At 44.4% G+C, this 18,381-nt stretch overlaps 2 protein-coding genes across 3 annotated transcripts in view; one reads left to right on the top strand and one right to left on the bottom strand.

The window, feature by feature from the left end:
* LOC138638327 (uncharacterized) overlaps positions 1 to 14,006 on the top strand; it is a 57,195-nt gene extending 43,189 nt beyond the window's left edge. For both annotated transcript variants that reach the window (XM_069727549.1, XM_069727542.1), the window contains 2 exons: positions 11,895 to 11,917; positions 13,859 to 14,006. In XM_069727549.1, the coding sequence (XP_069583650.1) occupies positions 11,895 to 11,917; positions 13,859 to 13,924 (89 nt within the window). In that variant the 3' untranslated portion in view covers positions 13,925 to 14,006. The remainder of the gene's footprint in view (positions 1 to 11,894; positions 11,918 to 13,858) is intronic.
* The window catches only part of LOC138638312 (uncharacterized), a 129,534-nt gene that overhangs the window by 26,134 nt on the left and 85,019 nt on the right, over positions 1 to 18,381 (bottom strand). The window lies entirely within an intron of this gene.

Below are 18,381 nucleotides of genomic sequence, written 5' to 3'. Positions count from 1 at the left end.
TTTGACGCACATAAAGGATCAGGCGTCTGCACCAGAGGAAGAGGAAAGCCTTGATGACAGTCAGCGATTGTCTGGTCAGGGCAGTGTACATGACGAGGTACCGGGCGAAGAGGAGGTGGAGGATGAGGAGGATGATGGGGATGAGTATATTTTTAATGAGGAAGCTTTCCCGGGGGCACGGGAAATTGGTGGCGTGGCAAGGCCGGGTTCTGGTTTTTTGAGGGACACAAGTGACGTAGATTTGCCTGCAACTGCCCCTCAACCAAGCACAACCGCAGATTTGACAACGGGAACTTTGGCCCACATGGCGGATTATGCCTTGCGTATCCTCAAAAGGGACACACGCATTACAAAAATGATGAACGATGACGATTACTGGTTGGCCTGCCTCCTTGATCCTCGCTATAAAGGCAAATTGCAAAATATTATGCCACATGAGAACTTGGAACTAATATTAGCAACAAAACAATCAACTCTTGTTGACCGTTTGCTTCTGGCATTCCCTGCACACAGCGCCCGTGATCGTTCTCACACGAGCTCCAGGGGCCAGCAGACCAGAGGTGTTAGAGGGGCAGAAATCAGAAGTGGCGTTGGCCAGAGGGGTTTTCTGACCAGGTTGTGGAGTGATTTTTCTATGACCGCAGACAGGACAGGTACTGCAGCATCAATTCAAAGTGACAGGAGACAACATTTGTCCAGTATGGTTACAAACTATTTTTCATCCCTTATCGACGTTCTCCCTCAACCGTCATTCCCATTTGATTACTGGGCATCCAAATTAGACACCTGGCCAGAATTGGCAGAATATGCATTGCAGGAGCTTGCTTGCCCGGCAGCTAGTGTCCTATCAGAAAGAGTATTCAGTGCTGCAGGTTCAATACTAACAGAAAAAAGGACTCGTCTGGCTACCCAAAATGTAGATGATCTAACCTTCATTAAAATGAACCACAACTGGATTTCAAAATCTTTTGCCCCACCCTGCCCGGCTGACACCTAGCTTTCCTATGAAAAGGTCTTGCCTGAGGACTATACTGAATGACTTTTCCAATCTCGTAATTTTCTTCACCTGATTGTCCAGCATACGACATGTTTCCACCTCACGAAATGGCCAAACTCCCCACACGGGGCCGTGCTATCGCCACTTTGCGCTTGGACCCTTGAGAGTGCTGTTTGTCTGAAGAGGTGGGTGTGGCCGCTTTTGGTCGACGGCACTGCCACTGGGTCCCTCATAGTACAATAAAGTGTCTCTGGCGGTGGTGGTGCGCACCCAACGTCAGACACACGGTTGTAATATGAGGGGCCCTGTGCCTGTACCGCCGGCCACAAGACAGTTCCCCCCCCCAGCTCAAACAGTGCTCTACCACTAGCAAAATTATCTCTCACAGCTTCACCAATGTGTAGTCTAGGCGCTGACATCCTTCAATGCCTGGCACTGACAATACCATTGTTTTGACATTTTTGTTATGTTAGGCCTTCGAAGCCTGTCTGCGGTCCCTTCTTTCTACAACTACTACACTGACCAGGCCACTGCTGGCCGTGTTACCCTGGAACCAATTTAAAAGTGCCTACAGTCAGCCCAATTTTGTTATGTTAGGCCTTGGAAGCCTGTCTGCGGTCACTCCTTCCACTAGACTTCCACTGACCATACACTGCTGCCCATGTACCCCTGGAACCAATTTAAAGTGCCTACAGCCAGCCCAATTTTGTTATGTTAGGCCTTCGAAGCCTGTCTGCGGTCACTCCTTCCACTAGACTTCCACTGACCAGACCACTGCTGCCCGTGTACCCCTGCAACCAATTTAAAAGTGCCTACAGCCAGCCCAAGTTTGTTATGTTAGGCCTTCGAAGCCTGTCTGCGGTCACTCCTTCCACTAGACTTCCACTGACCAGACCACTGCTGCCCGTGTACCCCTGGAACCAATTTAAAAGTGCCTACAGCCAGCCCAAGTTTGTTATGTTAGGCCTTCGAAGCCTGTCTGCGGTCACTCCTTCCACTAGACTTCCACAGACCAGACCACTCCTGCCCGTGTACCCCTGGAACCAATTTAAAAGTGCCTACAGCCAGCCCAAGTTTGTTATGTTAGGCCTTGGAAGCCTGTCTGCGGTCACTCCTTCCACTAGACTTCCACTGACCAGACCACTGCTGCCCGTGTACCCCTGGAACCAATTTAAAAGTGCCTACAGCCAGCCCAAGTTTGTTATGTTAGGCCTTCGAAGCCTGTCTGCGGTCACTCCTTCCACTAGACTTCCACAGACCAGACCACTGCTGCCCGTGTACCCCTGGAACCAATTTAAAAGTGCCTACAGCCAGCCCAAGTTTGTTATGTTAGGCCTTCGAAGCCTGTCTGCGGTCACTCCTTCCACTAGACTTCCACAGACCAGACCACTGCTGCCCGTGTACCCCTGGAACCAATTTAAAAGTGCCTACAGCCAGCCCAAGTTTGTTATGTTAGGCCTTGGAAGCCTGTCTGCGGTCACTCCTTCCACTAGACTTCCACTGACCAGACCACTGCTGCCCGTGTACCCCTGGAACCAATTTAAAAGTGCCTACAGCCAGCCCAAGTTTGTTATGTTAGGCCTTCGAAGCCTGTCTGCGGTCACTCCTTCCACTAGACTTCCACAGACAAGACCACTGCTGCCCGTGTACCCCTGGAACCAATTTAAAAGTGCCTACAGCCAGCCCAAGTTTGTTATGTTAGGCCTTGGAAGCCTGTCTGCGGTCACTCCTTCCACTAGACTTCCACTGACCAGACCACTGCTGCCCGTGTACCCCTGGAACCAATTTAAAAGTGCCTACAGCCAGCCCAAGTTTGTTATGTTAGGCCTTGGAAGCCTGTCTGCGGTCACTCCTTCCACTAGACTTCCACTGACCAGACCACTGCTGCCCGTGTACCCCTGGAACCAATTTAAAAGTGCCTACAGCCAGCCCAAGTTTGTTATGTTAGGCCTTCGAAGCCTGTCTGCGGTCACTCCTTCCACTAGACTTCCACAGACCAGACCACTGCTGCCCGTGTACCCCTGGAACCAATTTAAAAGTGCCTACAGCCAGCCCAAGTTTGTTATGTTAGGCCTTGGAAGCCTGTCTGCGGTCACTCCTTCCACTAGACTTCCACTGACCATACACTGCTGCCCATGTACCCCTGGAACAAATTTAAAAGTGCCTACAGCCAGCCCAAGTTTGTTATGTTAGGCCTTCGAAGCCTGTCTGCGTCCCGTTCTTTCAACTACAACTACACTGACCAGGCCACTGATGGCCGTGTTCCCCTGGAACCAATTTTAACTTGCCTACAGCCAGCCCTATGTTATTATGTTAGGCCTTCGAAGCCTGTCTGCGTCCCGTTCTTTCAACTACAACTACACTGACCAGGCCACTGATGGCCGTGTTCCCCTGGAACCAATTTTAACTTGCCTACAGCCAGCCCAATGTTAGGCCTTTGATGCCTGTCTGCCGTCACTCCTTCCACTAGGCCTCCACTGACCTGTCTATTGCTGCCCGTGTACCCCTTGAACCAACATCATTAAATATAAAAAAAATTAATTTGATTATAAAAAATAAGATCGTGTTGAGATCTCAAATGCAGACATTTTAACAATCAAAACAAACACACAACAAATATCTGGAACTGTACTACAAAGGTCCAACAGCTACAATTTCTTTCTCCTGCAAGAAGTTAACTGAAAGTTTTTTGGAGTTGTTAACACAGATATGGCATCCACCGAGTGTTGTCCTGTCGCGTCTCCTTTAAATTATTTCCAATAAGATGTTAAACTATTAATTTAATAAAATCAATAATTAAAAAAATAATTGAGTAAGTCAAAAGCACATTGCAAATAAACATTAATTACAAATCAAGAAGCATGGCGCGTCCGAGGGTGAGTAGATACCGAATAAGAATATAATCACCCTCGGACGCGCAATGCTTATTTACAACAGCCTTCCTTCCTAAGAATCAGCCCTTCCGTGGTGTAGAGAGAGGTTGTGTTACACTCCAAGGTGTTCCCCAGGTTGCCTTTCCTGAGCTTCGATCTTCCGGCTCTCGTTTAGTAGCTGTTGGAAACTACGCTGCATTAGGCCTACTAATTGTGTATGGGTGAAACAGTGGCGCATCTGCGGTCCCTCCTTCCACTAGGCCTCCAGTGACCTGTCTACTGCGGCCCGTGTACCCCTTGAACCAACCTAATAAAATATTTAAAAAATTAATTTGATTATAAAAAATAAGATCGTGTTGAGATCTCAAATGCAGACATTTTAACAATCAAAACAAACACACAACAAATATCTGGAACTGTACTACAAAGGTCCAACAGCTACAATTTCTTTCTCCTGCAAGAAGTTAACTGAAAGTTTTTTGGAGTTGTTAACACAGATATGGCATCCACCGAGTGTTGTCCTGTCGCGTCTCCTTTAAATTATTTCCAATAAGATGTTAAACTATTAATTTAATAAAATCAATAATTAAAAAAATAATTGAGTAAGTCAAAAGCACATTGCAAATAAACATTAATTACAAATCAAGAAGCATGGCGCGTCCGAGGGTGAGTAGATACCGAATAAGAATATAATCACCCTCGGACGCGCAATGCTTATTTACAACAGCCTTCCTTCCTAAGAATCAGCCCTTTCGTGGTGTAGAGAGAGGTTGTGTTACACTCCAAGGTGTTCCCCGGGTTGCCTTTCATGAGCTTCGATCTTCCGGCTCTCGTTTAGTAGTTGGTGGAAACTACGCTGCATTAGGCCTACAAATTTGGTATGGGGTGTAGAGACAGGTTGTGTTACACTCCAAGGTTTTCACCAGGTTGCCTTTCCTGAGCTTCTATCTTCAGGCTCTCATTAAATTGTGGTTAAATGGAACAACTGCATTTGGCGTACTAGTTGGTTTGGGGCCTACTATCGGTGTCTGCCGCTCCTTGCTGTTCTCCTGGTTTCCTGTCCTGAAATTCCATTTTCAGCCTCTCGTTAAGTAGTTGTTAATGTTAAACTGCATTTGGCCTACTAGTTGGGTTGGGGCCTACTATCGGTGTCTGCCACTCCTTGCTGTTCTCCTCCACTGAACAAAGCTGTGCCGCCTGTTTACTACGGTTGCCAATTTTGAACTGCATTTCGACTACTTACTGATTTGGCCCTACTCTCTGTGTCAGCCTCTCATTCCAGTTGTCCTCCACTGCAATGCCCCCTGGTTATTCCTGTGTTACCAATTTTGAACTGCATTTAGCCCACTTTCTTCTTTGGGCCTATATCTGTGTTTCCACTTCATCGTGCCCATTGCCCAGCCAGTGATAGATGAGTCTGCTGGTACATTGACCCATAACGCAACATTCCCCGTGCACGCTACACAACAACATTGTGACCCTGCTGAAAGTCAGGTTGCTCTTCCCGCATACCATACCACCTTACACGGGGACAAAGAGGAAGGTGCAGATGAAAGTGCAGGTTCCTTCATCAGGTGGGGGGAGGAATACTAGTTGGCGACGTCACTGGCACAGGGCCTCTCATAGTACGCAAAAGTGTTGCTGCCGGTGGGAGGCGCCCCCGCCGTGCAAACACACCGCTGTACTTTGAGGGGCCCTGTGCCAGTGCCAATGCCAACGAGTGGGCCCCCCCTGCTTGCTCAGGTTCACAGCACTTGCAAAGTTGAAATACTTACCTCTCCCTGCTCCACTGCCGTGACGTGGTCCAGATTTCCTGGGCCCACTAATTACTTGAACCAGCCCTACCCCCCACAACTTTAGCCAAATGACCCCCAATTTCAAATGCCTTCCAATTATTATAAGGTAAATTACGCTTGACAAGCTTCATTAAGAAGAATGGATGGTTTTGACATTAAAATGGGCACTCTAGGTGTTTTCCTGGCCCCCACTCACTGCCGACTATGCTGCCCCATTGACTTGCATTGGGTTTCGTGTTTCGGTCGATCCCGACTTTACGTCATAATCGGCCGATTTCACTCGACCCGACTTTGGACATAGTCGGGTTTCGCAAAACCCGGCTCGACTCTAAAAAGGTCAAGGTCGCTCAACTCTACTTATTAGTATTACCACAATCTTCTCTCATTTGAGGAACCAGAGAATTTAGCTTCACTTTTTCTCAAACTTCTTAATTTGAAAATTAAGTTAGGTTCTTTTCAGTTCTATTTTTGTGCTTACTGTATCTACAAGTATGTGTGGTCTATAATTTTACCCATATGGAGTTTCAAAAATAGATAGTTTGATCTCTTCTAAATGTACCATATGCCTATTTCATTTTTGCACCCACATGTACAGTGGAGATTTTGCAAGTTTTCCAAACTACAAAGAATGAAGAGGTAATTTTTATCGTAGGTAAACTTCAACTGTGAGAGACAGAATCTAAAAATAAAAACCATAAAATATTGAATTATTTTAACACTCACATACCTGTTAGTTTTTCTTTATGAAGCACTCCTATTCTGCACTCATTACCTGTATTAATTGCACCTGTTTGAACATGTTAGGCTGGTTTCACACTTGCGTTTCAAAACGCATGCGTTTAAAAAAAAAATGCATGGTGAAAAAACGCATGTAAACGCGTGCAAACGCTGCGTTTTTTTGACGCATGCGTTTTTGCATGTGGTGAAAAAAAAGCAGCGTTTTGACGCGTTTACATGCGTTTTTTCATGCGTTTGCGTTTTTTAAACGCATGCTGAGAAATGTGTGACAGCTGCCAATCATCAAAATAAAGTAAAAAACCCACTATAAACAGAAATAGTTAGGGTTAGGGGTAGGGATCATAACCCTAACCCTAAAGGGATCCTAACCCTAACCCTACCCCTAACCCGAATCCTAACCCTAACCCTAAAGCGGTTAGGGTTAGGATCCCTTTAGGCTTAGGGTTATGGATAGGGTTAGGATCCCTTTAGGGTTAGGGTTAGGATCCCTTTAGGGTTAGGGTTAGGATCCCTTTAGGGTTAGGATCCCTTTATCACCTTTATGGTGGGGGGTGGCATATCAGTGTGTTTTCTGCTTTTTTTAATAAAAACGCATGCGTTTTTAAAGCAAACAAACGCATGTGCTTAAAAACGCATGCGTTTCCATTGACTCCAATGTATTTTTTGACACAAAAAAACGCATGAAAACGCATGCGTTTTTATGTGTCAAAAAAAACGCCTCTCAAAAATACTACAAGTTGCATTTCTGAAAAAGAATGCATGCAGCAAAAAAACGCATGCGTTTCAAAACGCGACCAAACGCGTACAACAAAAAACGCATGAGTTTTCAATGTTAAATATAGGAAAAAAAAACGCATGCGTTTTTTGTGCAAAAAACGCTGCAGACAAAAACGCAAGTGTGAAACCACCCTTACCTATATAAAAGACACCTGTCCACGCAATCAATCCCATCCCTTTCCAACCTCCCCACCATGGCCAAAACCAAAGAGCTGTCTAAGGACACCAGGGACGAAATTGTAGACTTGCACAAGTCTGGGATGGAATACAGGACAAAAGGCAAGAATCTTGGCAAGAAGGCAGCAACTGTTGGTTCAATTATTAAAAAGTAGAAGAAAAACAAGATTACTGTCAATCTTAATCAGTCTGGGGATTCATGTAAGATCTCACCTCATGGCGTAAGGATGATTCTGAGAAAGATCAGGAATCAGCCCATAACTACATGGGAGGACATGTAGTGAATAGTGTTGAGCATTCCGATACCGCAAGTATCGGGTATCGGCCGATACTTGCGGTATCGGAATTCCGATACCGAGATCCGATACTTTTGTGGTATTGGGTATCGGTATCGGATACATAGAGATGTGTAAAATAAAGAATTAAAATAAAAAATATTGATATATTTACCTCTCCGGCGGCCCCTGGACTCAGCGCGGGTAACCGGCAGGCTTCGTTGTTCAAAATCAGCGCTTTTAGGACCTGAGAATCACGTCCCGGCTTCTGATTGGTCGCGGGCCGCCCATGTGACCGCCACGCGACCAATCACAAGCCGCGACGTCACCGCAAGCTATTAACGCGCTCATTTTTAAAAATGAGCGCGTTAATAGCTTGCGGTGACGTCGCGGCTTGTGATTGGTCGCATGGCGGTCACATGGGCGGCCCACGACCAATCAGAAGCCGGGACGTGATTCTCAGGTCCTAAAAGCGCTGATTTTGAACAACGAAGCCTGCCGGTTACCCGCGCTGAGTTCAGGGGCCGCCGGAGAGGTAAATATATCAATATTTTTTATTTTAATTCTTTATTTTACACATCCCTATGGATCCCAGGGCCTGAAGGAGAGTTTCCTCTCCTTCAGACCCTGGGAACCATGAGAATACCTTCCGATACTTGATGTCCCATTGACTTGTATTGGTATCGGACATCGGTATCGGCGATATCCGATATTTTTCGGGTATCGGCCGATACTATCCGATACCGATACTTTCAAGTATCGGACGGTATCGCTCAACACTAGACTAGTGAACTGAAGAGAGCTGGAACCACAGTCTCAAACATTACAGTTAGTAACACACTACACCATCATGGATTAAAATTCTGCAGGGCACACAAGGTCCCTCTGCTCACACCAGCACATGTCCAGGCCCATTTTAAGTTTGCCAATGAAGATCTGGATCATTCAGAGAAGGCATGGGAGAAGGCCATGTGGTCAGATGAGATCAAAATAAATCTTTTTTGTATCAACTCCACTCGCCATGTTTGAAGGAAGAAGAATGAGTACAACCCCAAGAACACCTTCCCAATCATGAAGCACGGTGGGGAAACATCATACTTTGGGGGGGGGGGACAGGACGGCTGCACCATATTGAAACGGGGATGGATGGGGTCATGTATCATGAGATTTTGGCCAACAACCTCCTTCCCTCAGTAAGAGCACTGAAGATGGCTGGCTGGTTCTTCCATCATGACAATGGCCAAAAACACACAGCCAGGGCAACTAAGGAGTGGCTCCATAAGAAGCATTTCAGGTTTCTGGAGTGGCCTAGCCAGTCTCCAGACCTGAACCCAATAGAGAATCTTTGGAGGGAGCTGAAACGACAGCCCCAAAACCTGAAAGACCTGGAGAAGATCTGCATGGAGGAGTGGGCCAAAATCCCAGCTGTAGTGTGTACAAATCTGGTCAAGAACTACAGGAAGCGTCTGACCTTTGTAATTGCAAACAAAGGTGTCATGAATCACAGGGAGGATAACTTTATCATCCCCACCACTCACAACAATATGTCATGAACCCGGGGTTGTTTGGTTGCCCCAGTTCTTTTCTGAAGGGGATCTATCTATATCCCACTGCCCAGTTCCGGTTTGGAACTTGCAGGTCTCTGGCGCCCCCTAACCTTCAGGTCAGTCACGGTACTGCAAGTAGGATAATTAGTCACCAGAAAGGCTGCCTTACTTTGTACTGGCTAATGGGCACACTGCCGTGACGGTGATAAAACTACTCCCACTCAGGCAGGAACCATAATTATCAATGCCGTTCGTCGCTGCCAGGGTTCCCAAATGCGCAGGACAAATCCACTGCCACCAGCTCTGATTTCTTAATTAATAACGGGTCCGGAGCCAACCCAAATTAGTAGCGTAATTCACTTCAGAGGACATGACAGTACATTATAGAGCAAGGAGAAATGAAGCTAGTAATTTTATATATTTTACTCCAAAAGATAGGCAGTGTTTACAAAATGGTAAAAAGATATTATAAAATGAGATGATTATGTAAATACAGACGATTGCAAATAAAAAGGGATTAAAGTTGAAAAAAACACTTGCAGTTCTCTCATATCATTTCAGATCATGGCAAACCATGTGGCTAGGGGGCGAACATCAAAATGCATCGGAGCAGCTTGCAGAGCTGCTGTTAGCTCTCTTCCTGGGCAAAGACTCACTCCTAACTCATCAGGGTTAAGATATTCCCTCTGGTTGTGACGTCACTGAGTGGGCTGAGTTATGAAATGCACTCCTCTTTTCTCAGAGGGGCTGAAGCGTACTAAAAGCTCCTAGCCGTCGTAGCTCGGGGATGGCACCCTGTATAGTGACCACAGATGTACCATTCTTCCTGGCATGAGCTGGGCGTTAATTTGAGCCCAAACATGACATGGTTATGAGCTCCTGTTAAGTAGCAATTCGTTTCTCCATTTCCGCTAGGCGCTGTGCCTAGAAAATGCACCGTGTGATGACCCGGCTGATGCAGAGGCCAAAAACGTATTTGTCCTGCTTCCAGACCTAAGCTGCACGATTATATTCCAGTTTAAGAGAACAAAGGGAAGGACCCATCGGCCATGTGCTTTTTGCAGGCAGGTGCTGGCTCACAGCACACTGGTTTCACATTACAGCTGCATTCAGGGGGAAGGGAGTTGCCTGCAGGCCCAGAGAGAAGAAGAGCTTTCTAGGCAGTGTGAAGAGGGGGGGGGGGGTCAGAGAGCCCACAGCGTGTGTCTGCCACCATGGTACCTTCTAAAAAATTACTCAGAACATGGCATTTTTACATTATCGTGACAAAAGGTTTCTGTACCAAATATTAAGTTATGTTTTCTATTGCATCAAATACTTATTTCATGCTATAAAATGCAAATGAATTATGTAAGAATCATACAATGTGAATTTCTGGATTTTTTTTACGTTTCTGTCTCTCACAGTTGAAGTGTACCTACGATAAAAATTACAGACCTCTCCATTCTTTGTAGGTGGGAAAACTTGTAAAATCAACAGTGTATCAAATACTTATTTTCCTCACTGTACATAGATTACAATATAAAATATTATTAGTCCATAGATTCACATTACCTCATCTCGGGCAATCTAGCCTCCAAAAGATTACTAGAGGCAAAGTAAACAGTCAGAAACTGTACACTGCCTAAGAGTACCCATAGGTCCATCAAACAAGGGTCTGAAGGAGGACTACTGTTTGATGTTGCTAATAATGTGCACTACATTGATATTCAGCTGGTTTATTTTGAAAGTCTCATATTTTATCATATCAAGTATGATGACTTCACTATGAATTTGCGATGAGGCCCCCCCCAATTAAAATTATATCTGATTTGCAAGAGCATGGAATAAGGGCAGCTAGTCAGTCCCCCGTTTTGCTGAATTTTTAAGGACCATGAAGGGGTTAAAAAATGTAACTCTCATCCGCCCTCCTCATAAATGTCCTGCTGTTGCCAATCCTTTTCCTCCTTGTGATCAGCTCCTCTTCCATTTACAATCAGCTACTCTTCCTTCTACTGATTAGCTTCTCTTCTTTGTCAATTAATTCAGCCTCTGATAACCTCCTCTTCCTTCTTCAAATCAGCTCTTCTTCCTTCCTTTTCTCTATTTGGTGCCCTGGTGGGTGCCACCGTTGACTAAGGTCCACGCGGTCACATCTCATGTGTCAAATGTCTAAGATGTGACTGCCTAGGGTCTAGTCATAGGTGGCACCTGCTGGAAGTTTGGAGGGAGAAGAAGGAAGAAGAGCTGATCAGAAGAAGAAAGAGAAGCAACAGCAGAACAAAAATGGCAAAGGCCAAGGTTATGTGAATGTTAGATTATTTGTTAACCCCTTTCTTTTCATGAATAATTTATTTACTGTAAGTCCAGTCTCCCCTTGAATTCATGGAATTAAAATTTTGCAAAGATCTCTCAACTCTAGTAATGACATCCCTGTTCTTAACTTTATGTGATCACATGCAAAAATTGATAACATTCTACTACAAAGAAGTTCTGCTTTCATGTAGCTTTACTCTACTGACCTGTATATGGTATTGACCACCTACTGTTCTAGTCGTTTGAGGTCGATTAATTTCTCCAGTAAGTCTCTGCCTATGCTTCAAGCCTACCAAATCTCAACATCACAGTAGTCATCATGGCTTACTTTGGTAATGTTTCCAGTTTTGTGACTGTACTAAAATTCCAGGCACAATATAAGATATTACTAAGTGTGATATGATTTTTTTCTACATTAGGTCCTCCAGCAAGAATTGTACTGGTGAGTATAGTGGACTCATTTGTATGTGGTATCATGACAATCCTTCATAGCTGACAGATTTTATTTCAAAGTTACGCAATAATAACGTAATACTCTCAACAGTCTGACCCATTAGTGAATGAACATAGGATATGAGCACAAAGGATATTCATATATTCATACTATTTGGATCTTTTGCTGATCATCTGTGGCATCCTCTGATATTTTCAAAAGCCAGTTGGAATAAAAACTTGCCCAAATATGATGTCAACAGCATCAGTTATAATGAATCTTAAGCAAGCATTAGATTTTATCATTCAGATACTAAATTTTATATTTCTTGACTGTAGGGTTCCCAATGCAAATTATTAGAGATGAGCAAATTGATTCTAAATAAATTAAATATGTGTAGAATTTACAAAAATTCTCAGATACCATCAAATCCAAATTTATGGGTATGTCCAGCATAACTGGCATTCATTGACCGCTATTTTGCTGGATTCATATGGTACAGAAAGGAGTTAAGAAAACCTAAATTATTATACTCACGTAGCCCCTTACTTGTCCGTGCTGCCATAGCTCCCCGGCGAACCTCCACTTGGTTCCTAAGGCGCATGCTCTGCTACATCGCTCATCTAGGCCTTGATGCACAATCTGACATCACAAAGTGCATAGCCCATGTAGTAACATGAGGCAGCACACAGATCATGGTCATAAGATACTGTATATCGAGGCTTAGCCAGCACCCAAAGCAACAGCAAAAAGTAAAGAGGAAAATGGCTCCATAGCAGAGCAAATGCCAAAGGAAGGAAGTGGAAGACCAATGGGGAGCTGTGACGGAAGGGACAAGAGAGGGGTTACAAGAATATGAGAATGGTTTTATAACCCCTCTATAGCCCTCCATTTATTATGCTTTGAGATCCAGAAACTTCAGGCATTTGTTTAACAATAGGGTCTCCTTCGATTTGCATTGAGTAAACTCAATGCGAATCGCGATTTCTTGCCAAATTTGAGCAAATGTGAATTTTGACAGATTTACTCATCTCTGCAACTGCTACTATTACATTACTGCTACTATTACATTACCTTTCAGTTATGGATTTAATCTAGCCCTGACTAGCAACACTACTCACGGACAAGACATGAGGCAGGGTAGTCAAATGTTCTGGGGTCAGATACCAGGAGAGCACATCATAAACTAAAGGGGAAAGACAAAGGCAAAGTCAGGCCACGGTCCGAGGTCAGAATATCAGGAAGATAGCTGATCAGAGCAAAGGGGCTAGGAAAATAGATGGCCAAATCTAGGTCCAAGGTCAGGCAGCACTAGATCAACAAACAGAGCACAGGAATATAGGCAAGCCACTGAGCGAATTCTATGTCTGGCAGAGATCTGGAACTGACAGCTCAGCTAAGTAGCTGGGTAATGACTTGGAAAAGGGAACATCTGAGGGAAGCTCAGCACCTCCCAGTCTCAGATTGGATGGCTGAGCTGTGAATCAAAATACAGACAGCTCAGCATGCCCCTGCACTTGACTGGGTTAACTAAGCTGTCAGTCACTGCGTCCAAGACCACTGAGCGGTGGAATCGTGACATCAGCTCCCCCTTTATTGTGCTGATCAGAGGTCCTACAGTAATAATGTTACAGTTCCGGAGAACCACTTTCAAGGAGTTGTCGAATGAAAAATACAAAGGATAAGGGTGATGACTTATTAATCAGTGAATGCCCCTTCTTTGGGAACCCCACCAAATCATCAGAACTTTTATCATTATTAGAATAGGACAGAAACTCAAACGCCACTCCATTTAATATCTGTGGAGCTGCTAGAGAAAGCCAAGTGCAGCACTCGGAAGCACCACAAGAAATGAATGGATTGATGGTCAAGCATGTGCGCTGCTGCTCCATTCCCTAATTGTACATTTTGGATCTCTATTTGTCTCTTTTTTGATATTTTATTTTAAAGGAAGAAACAACAGTCACCTATTCTCACTTGAAGGTTGCCGTAAAGACAAACACATCCAGTGTGTGAAAGGAAGAAGAAAAACTACAAAAATTTTCCACCTGGTTCTGATAACAAAAGATATTAAACTGTATCTCTGCATCACTCTGCTGCGTGTCGAGCTATTATGGTGACCCCAGGTGCATGACTCCATGCGCAACTGTGATGTCACTCCTTTAGCGTTTTTCAGGTAGTTTGGCATTACCTGTTGGTTGTCACATTTTAATATTCTTGGGGAATGTCGCAAAGTTCAAATTTGCCTACATGTACTGATTTTCCTGGGAAATTTGATTAGCGGAGAATAACTTCTTTGTCGATTTGATGCTCTTTATTATAATCTGTGGTCTCCTCAGGCTCTAGAGCATAATCAACATAATATGCAATAAAAATAACCCCTGCTGAATGCTGTTTCCCCTAGCCTCTGGACGCTAAGCCGGGAATTCCATCTCTGATGAAGCCTGGGAAGTTTATGCACAAGCACACAAGATTTCACAATGTCATGATGTCATGATAGGCACCGTGGCCTTGTGCGTGCATGCACGAAAACGTCACAGGTCTCATCAGAGCCAGAAGTCACCGCCTAGCGTTAAAAGGTTAGGGAATTCAAAGCACGGTGGCAGTGATAAAAAAAATGTGTTGAGAACCTAATGGGTGATGGTGAGAGGCGGAGGGGCCAGATAGATGAGTGTTGAGTATAAGTTTTTATTTACAAACCTTTTGATGGCCTTTACGATTCAGTTAAATGGTGGCCAAGTCAACGACCTCTTCACTAAGTCGGAGCTTATGCCAATTACTGGTTTTTGTACTATTCAAGAATTCAATTCCACTAGAATATATTCACTAATTTTTACTTTTCTGCTAATTAAAAAATGCACATATGACAGACGTGATGTTGTGGCGAACGTTCTGCTGCCTATAACATCCTCCAGCATCACCGTTTTGGCATTGGGTCAGTAATGGTTTGGGGAGGTATTTCTTTGGAGGGCTGCACAGTCCTCCATGTGCTAACCAGAGGTACCCTGACTGCCATTAAGTACCAGGATAAGACCCTCAGACCCATTGTAAGGAAATATGCAGATACAGCGCGCCCTGGGTTTCTTCTGATGCATTGATGCATTACAATGCTAGGTCTTGTGTGGCTGAAGTGTGTTAGCAGTTCCTGCATGATGATGGCATTAATGTTATGGAGTGACCTGCCCGTTCCTCAGAGCTGAATCCAATTGAGCACATCTGGGCCATCATGTCTCGTTCCATCCACCAATGCCACGATGCACCACAGACTGTCCAGGAGTTTACAGATGCTTTAATCCAGGTCTGGGAGGAAATCCCTCAGTAGAACATCCGCTGCCTCATCAGCAGCATGCCAATCTATTGTAAGGAGGTCATACAGGCACGTGGAGGCCACACTACTATGCATCATTTCTTTGTCTTGAGGCATTTCCACTGAAGTTGGATAAGCCTGTAATTTGATTTTCCACTTTGCTTTTGAGTATCATTACAAATCCAGATCTCCATGGGATATTAATTTTGATTTACATTGATCATTTTTATGTTTATTGTTCTCAGCGCATTCCACTGTGTAATAAATAAAGATTTGTAACTAGAATATTTAATTATGTCATATCTAGGATGTGGTATTTTAGTGTTCCCTTTAATTTTTGCCGAGTGTAGTTTAAGCCCTTTCTGCCATCCGATGTACTATTCCGTCCATGTGACCTGGACCAATTTGACCATGAACGAAATAGTATGTTGTTTCTTTAATGCGACACTTCGACCGAAGTCGCGGTGATCGCATTAAAATTCCGGCGCCATCTTACCTGTGGATAGATAGTGTCGACATTCTGGGCAGTGTCCCCGCCCACTCGCACTCACTAAGGATTCCTGCAGTGAGGTCTCCTGCTGTGCTGGGCTTGTGGTGCCACAGAAGCCTGTGACACCACAATCCCTGCTGAAAAAAGAAGAAAGAGGACGAGACAGAAGAAAGAAGAGAGACTACAACTGTAAGTGTTTTGATCCCTGATCCCTACCCGATCTCACTTCATCCACCCCAATCCCCTCCATTCCCCCTTCACTTTCCACCTCTTTTTACCCCCCTTTGGGCCCCCTCTGTGCGCACATTTAGCAGTGGCCGAGCGTTGATTGGTGACGCAGTTCACAGATCAATACTTGTGCTCGCTTTTCTTTCTCACCCCCCTTTGCACCACCCCAGTGCGCACATCCAGCAGCCGCCAAACTTTGATAAGTGTTGCAGTTCACTCATCAGAGCTTGTGCCTGCTGTTATCCAGTTTTCTTTCTCATCCCCCCTTGCGCCACCCCCGTGTCCTTGTTCACATCCAGCAGCCGCCGAAATTTGATAAGTGAAACAGTTCACTCATCTGAGCTCGTGTCTGCTGTTTTACACACTTTTATTTAGGCCACCTCCGTGTGCACATCCAGCAGCTGCCGAACTTTGATAAGTGAAACAGTTCGCTCATCAGAGCTCGTGCCTGCTGTTATCCATTTTTCTCTCCTCTCTCTTCTCCCATACTGTAAAACAGATTTCCAGGAGAATTTTATTTTTGGAATTCAGGATACGAACCCCGAACTTTACAGTTTGGGTTCGCACACTCTGTTCAGAGGCATTTTTTATTTAAAAAAAATAAAATGGTATTTTGGGCTCAAAATCAGTTGGGAAAAAATCTTGCTCCATTTGGCTTCTGAAGCCTCTGTGTTTCAATGTACATAGCAGGATGCAGAGCTTATCAAACTGCTTCTGCGTTACTCTCTGCTGATTTATGACCACATCAAAGTTCGTTTCAATTACGCATTACTGACAGATTCATATTTAACTCATTCTAGAGCTTGCTATGTGCACTGAGTCATACAGGCTGCAGAAGCATGGAATTTTTGTGAAACTAAACAGAAAATATGATTATTAGCCAACTGCATGCATTTAAGATAAATAACTCTATATGTGTCTACTAGACAAGAGTGAATCTGTGAGTGAGCAAAATTCAAAGTCTCATTCAATGCTAATCGAATGAATCCTGAATGAGCCACTTATTATACGGTGAGGCTTCCAATGCCAAAGCATAATAAGCTGACGGGAGATGAGTGGCTTCAAAACAATAAAATATCATACTTACCTAGCTTTTCACCTGTTTCTGCCACTGCAGCTCCTCACCAATACTTCGGTGGTTTCCTAAGGCATTCACTCTACCGCCGATCTCTTCACTTTTCGACGGCAAGGCCTCGCCATACAGTACATTCTGACATCATTACATCATTATGTGTGCTGAGGTCCATCCAGCACAGGCGAAACATGAAGAGGAGACAGGCGGCGGAGTAGACGTCTTAGGCTGGTTTCACACTTGCGTTTAGTAACGCTGCATTTGTACCGCATATAAACGCATGCGTCATGTTTTCCTATGTTTAAAACTAAAAACGTTTAGTTTTTACGATGCATGCGTCCTGCCGTGGAAATGCAACATGTAGTAATTTTCAGAGGCGTCTATTTGGCGCATGAAAACGCATGCGTTCATTTGCGTTTGATTTGCGTCCAAAAAATACATTGCTGTCTATGTAAACGCATGCGTTTTTATGCACATGCATTTGGTTGCGTTTTTGAACGCATGCGTTTCAATTGAGATAACCATGTCTAGACACTGATAAGCCACCCCCTACCATCAAGGTGATAAAAGGGAGGTTGGGGACAGTTTCAGGACACTTCTCACCAGACTCTCAAGAAGACAAGACACTGGCAGGCCGCATTTTGGAGGACAAGACCCTGATCAATGTGAGTATATCCTAGCCAATGCCTTTATTTTCTATTTTTTGGCTCTACATGTCCTAATTTCTTCCATTTCTTTCTTTCTACATGCATCAGAATGTCTTCTTCGGAGTCTTCATCTGGTGAGGAGTTTGAGCCACGTCAGTCGGAAGTGGAGCATGTCAGTGAAGTGAGTATTTGCCTCTTCAGCTTGGTAAGTATTCACTGTCACATCGACACATGTGACAATTTGATTTTTCCTTTTTTTTAGAGCACTTCTACTGAGGCACTTACCGGGCAGGAGCAGCGGAGTCAAGCTCCGGTGGGAAGACGGCAGCGGGTACGTATACAAGGCTGACTGTCCTCCTTGTAATATTCTTGAATCTTCCTTTCTTTACACTCGTATTTCTTTAATTTTTTCTTCTGAAATCCTTTTGTATGTTGACTTTCCTATTCATGCCATTTCTCAGCATCTGTTGTCTTTCTTTTCCTTATATAATTGACCAAACTTTAATGACTTTCTTTAATTTTTAGGTTTCACAATGGGACGATGACCTGATCGACAATGACCTCCTAATAACCCTGGTCCTGTTGTGGGACAGCCGGGATCCACTGCATTCAAACAACACCACGCTCCAGTGCTTATGGAATGAGGTGGCCCAAGCGATGTGGGATGGCTGGGACAACGCCCCGCCATGGGTCCGTAGTGCATTTGGTAAGTATTGCACTGCAGTGTGA

This window comes from Ranitomeya imitator, chromosome 1 (assembly GCF_032444005.1).
Source record: "Ranitomeya imitator isolate aRanImi1 chromosome 1, aRanImi1.pri, whole genome shotgun sequence".
NCBI classification, from domain to species: Eukaryota; Metazoa; Chordata; class Amphibia; order Anura; family Dendrobatidae; genus Ranitomeya; species Ranitomeya imitator.
This window is presented reverse-complemented; position numbering and strand designations above follow the sequence as displayed.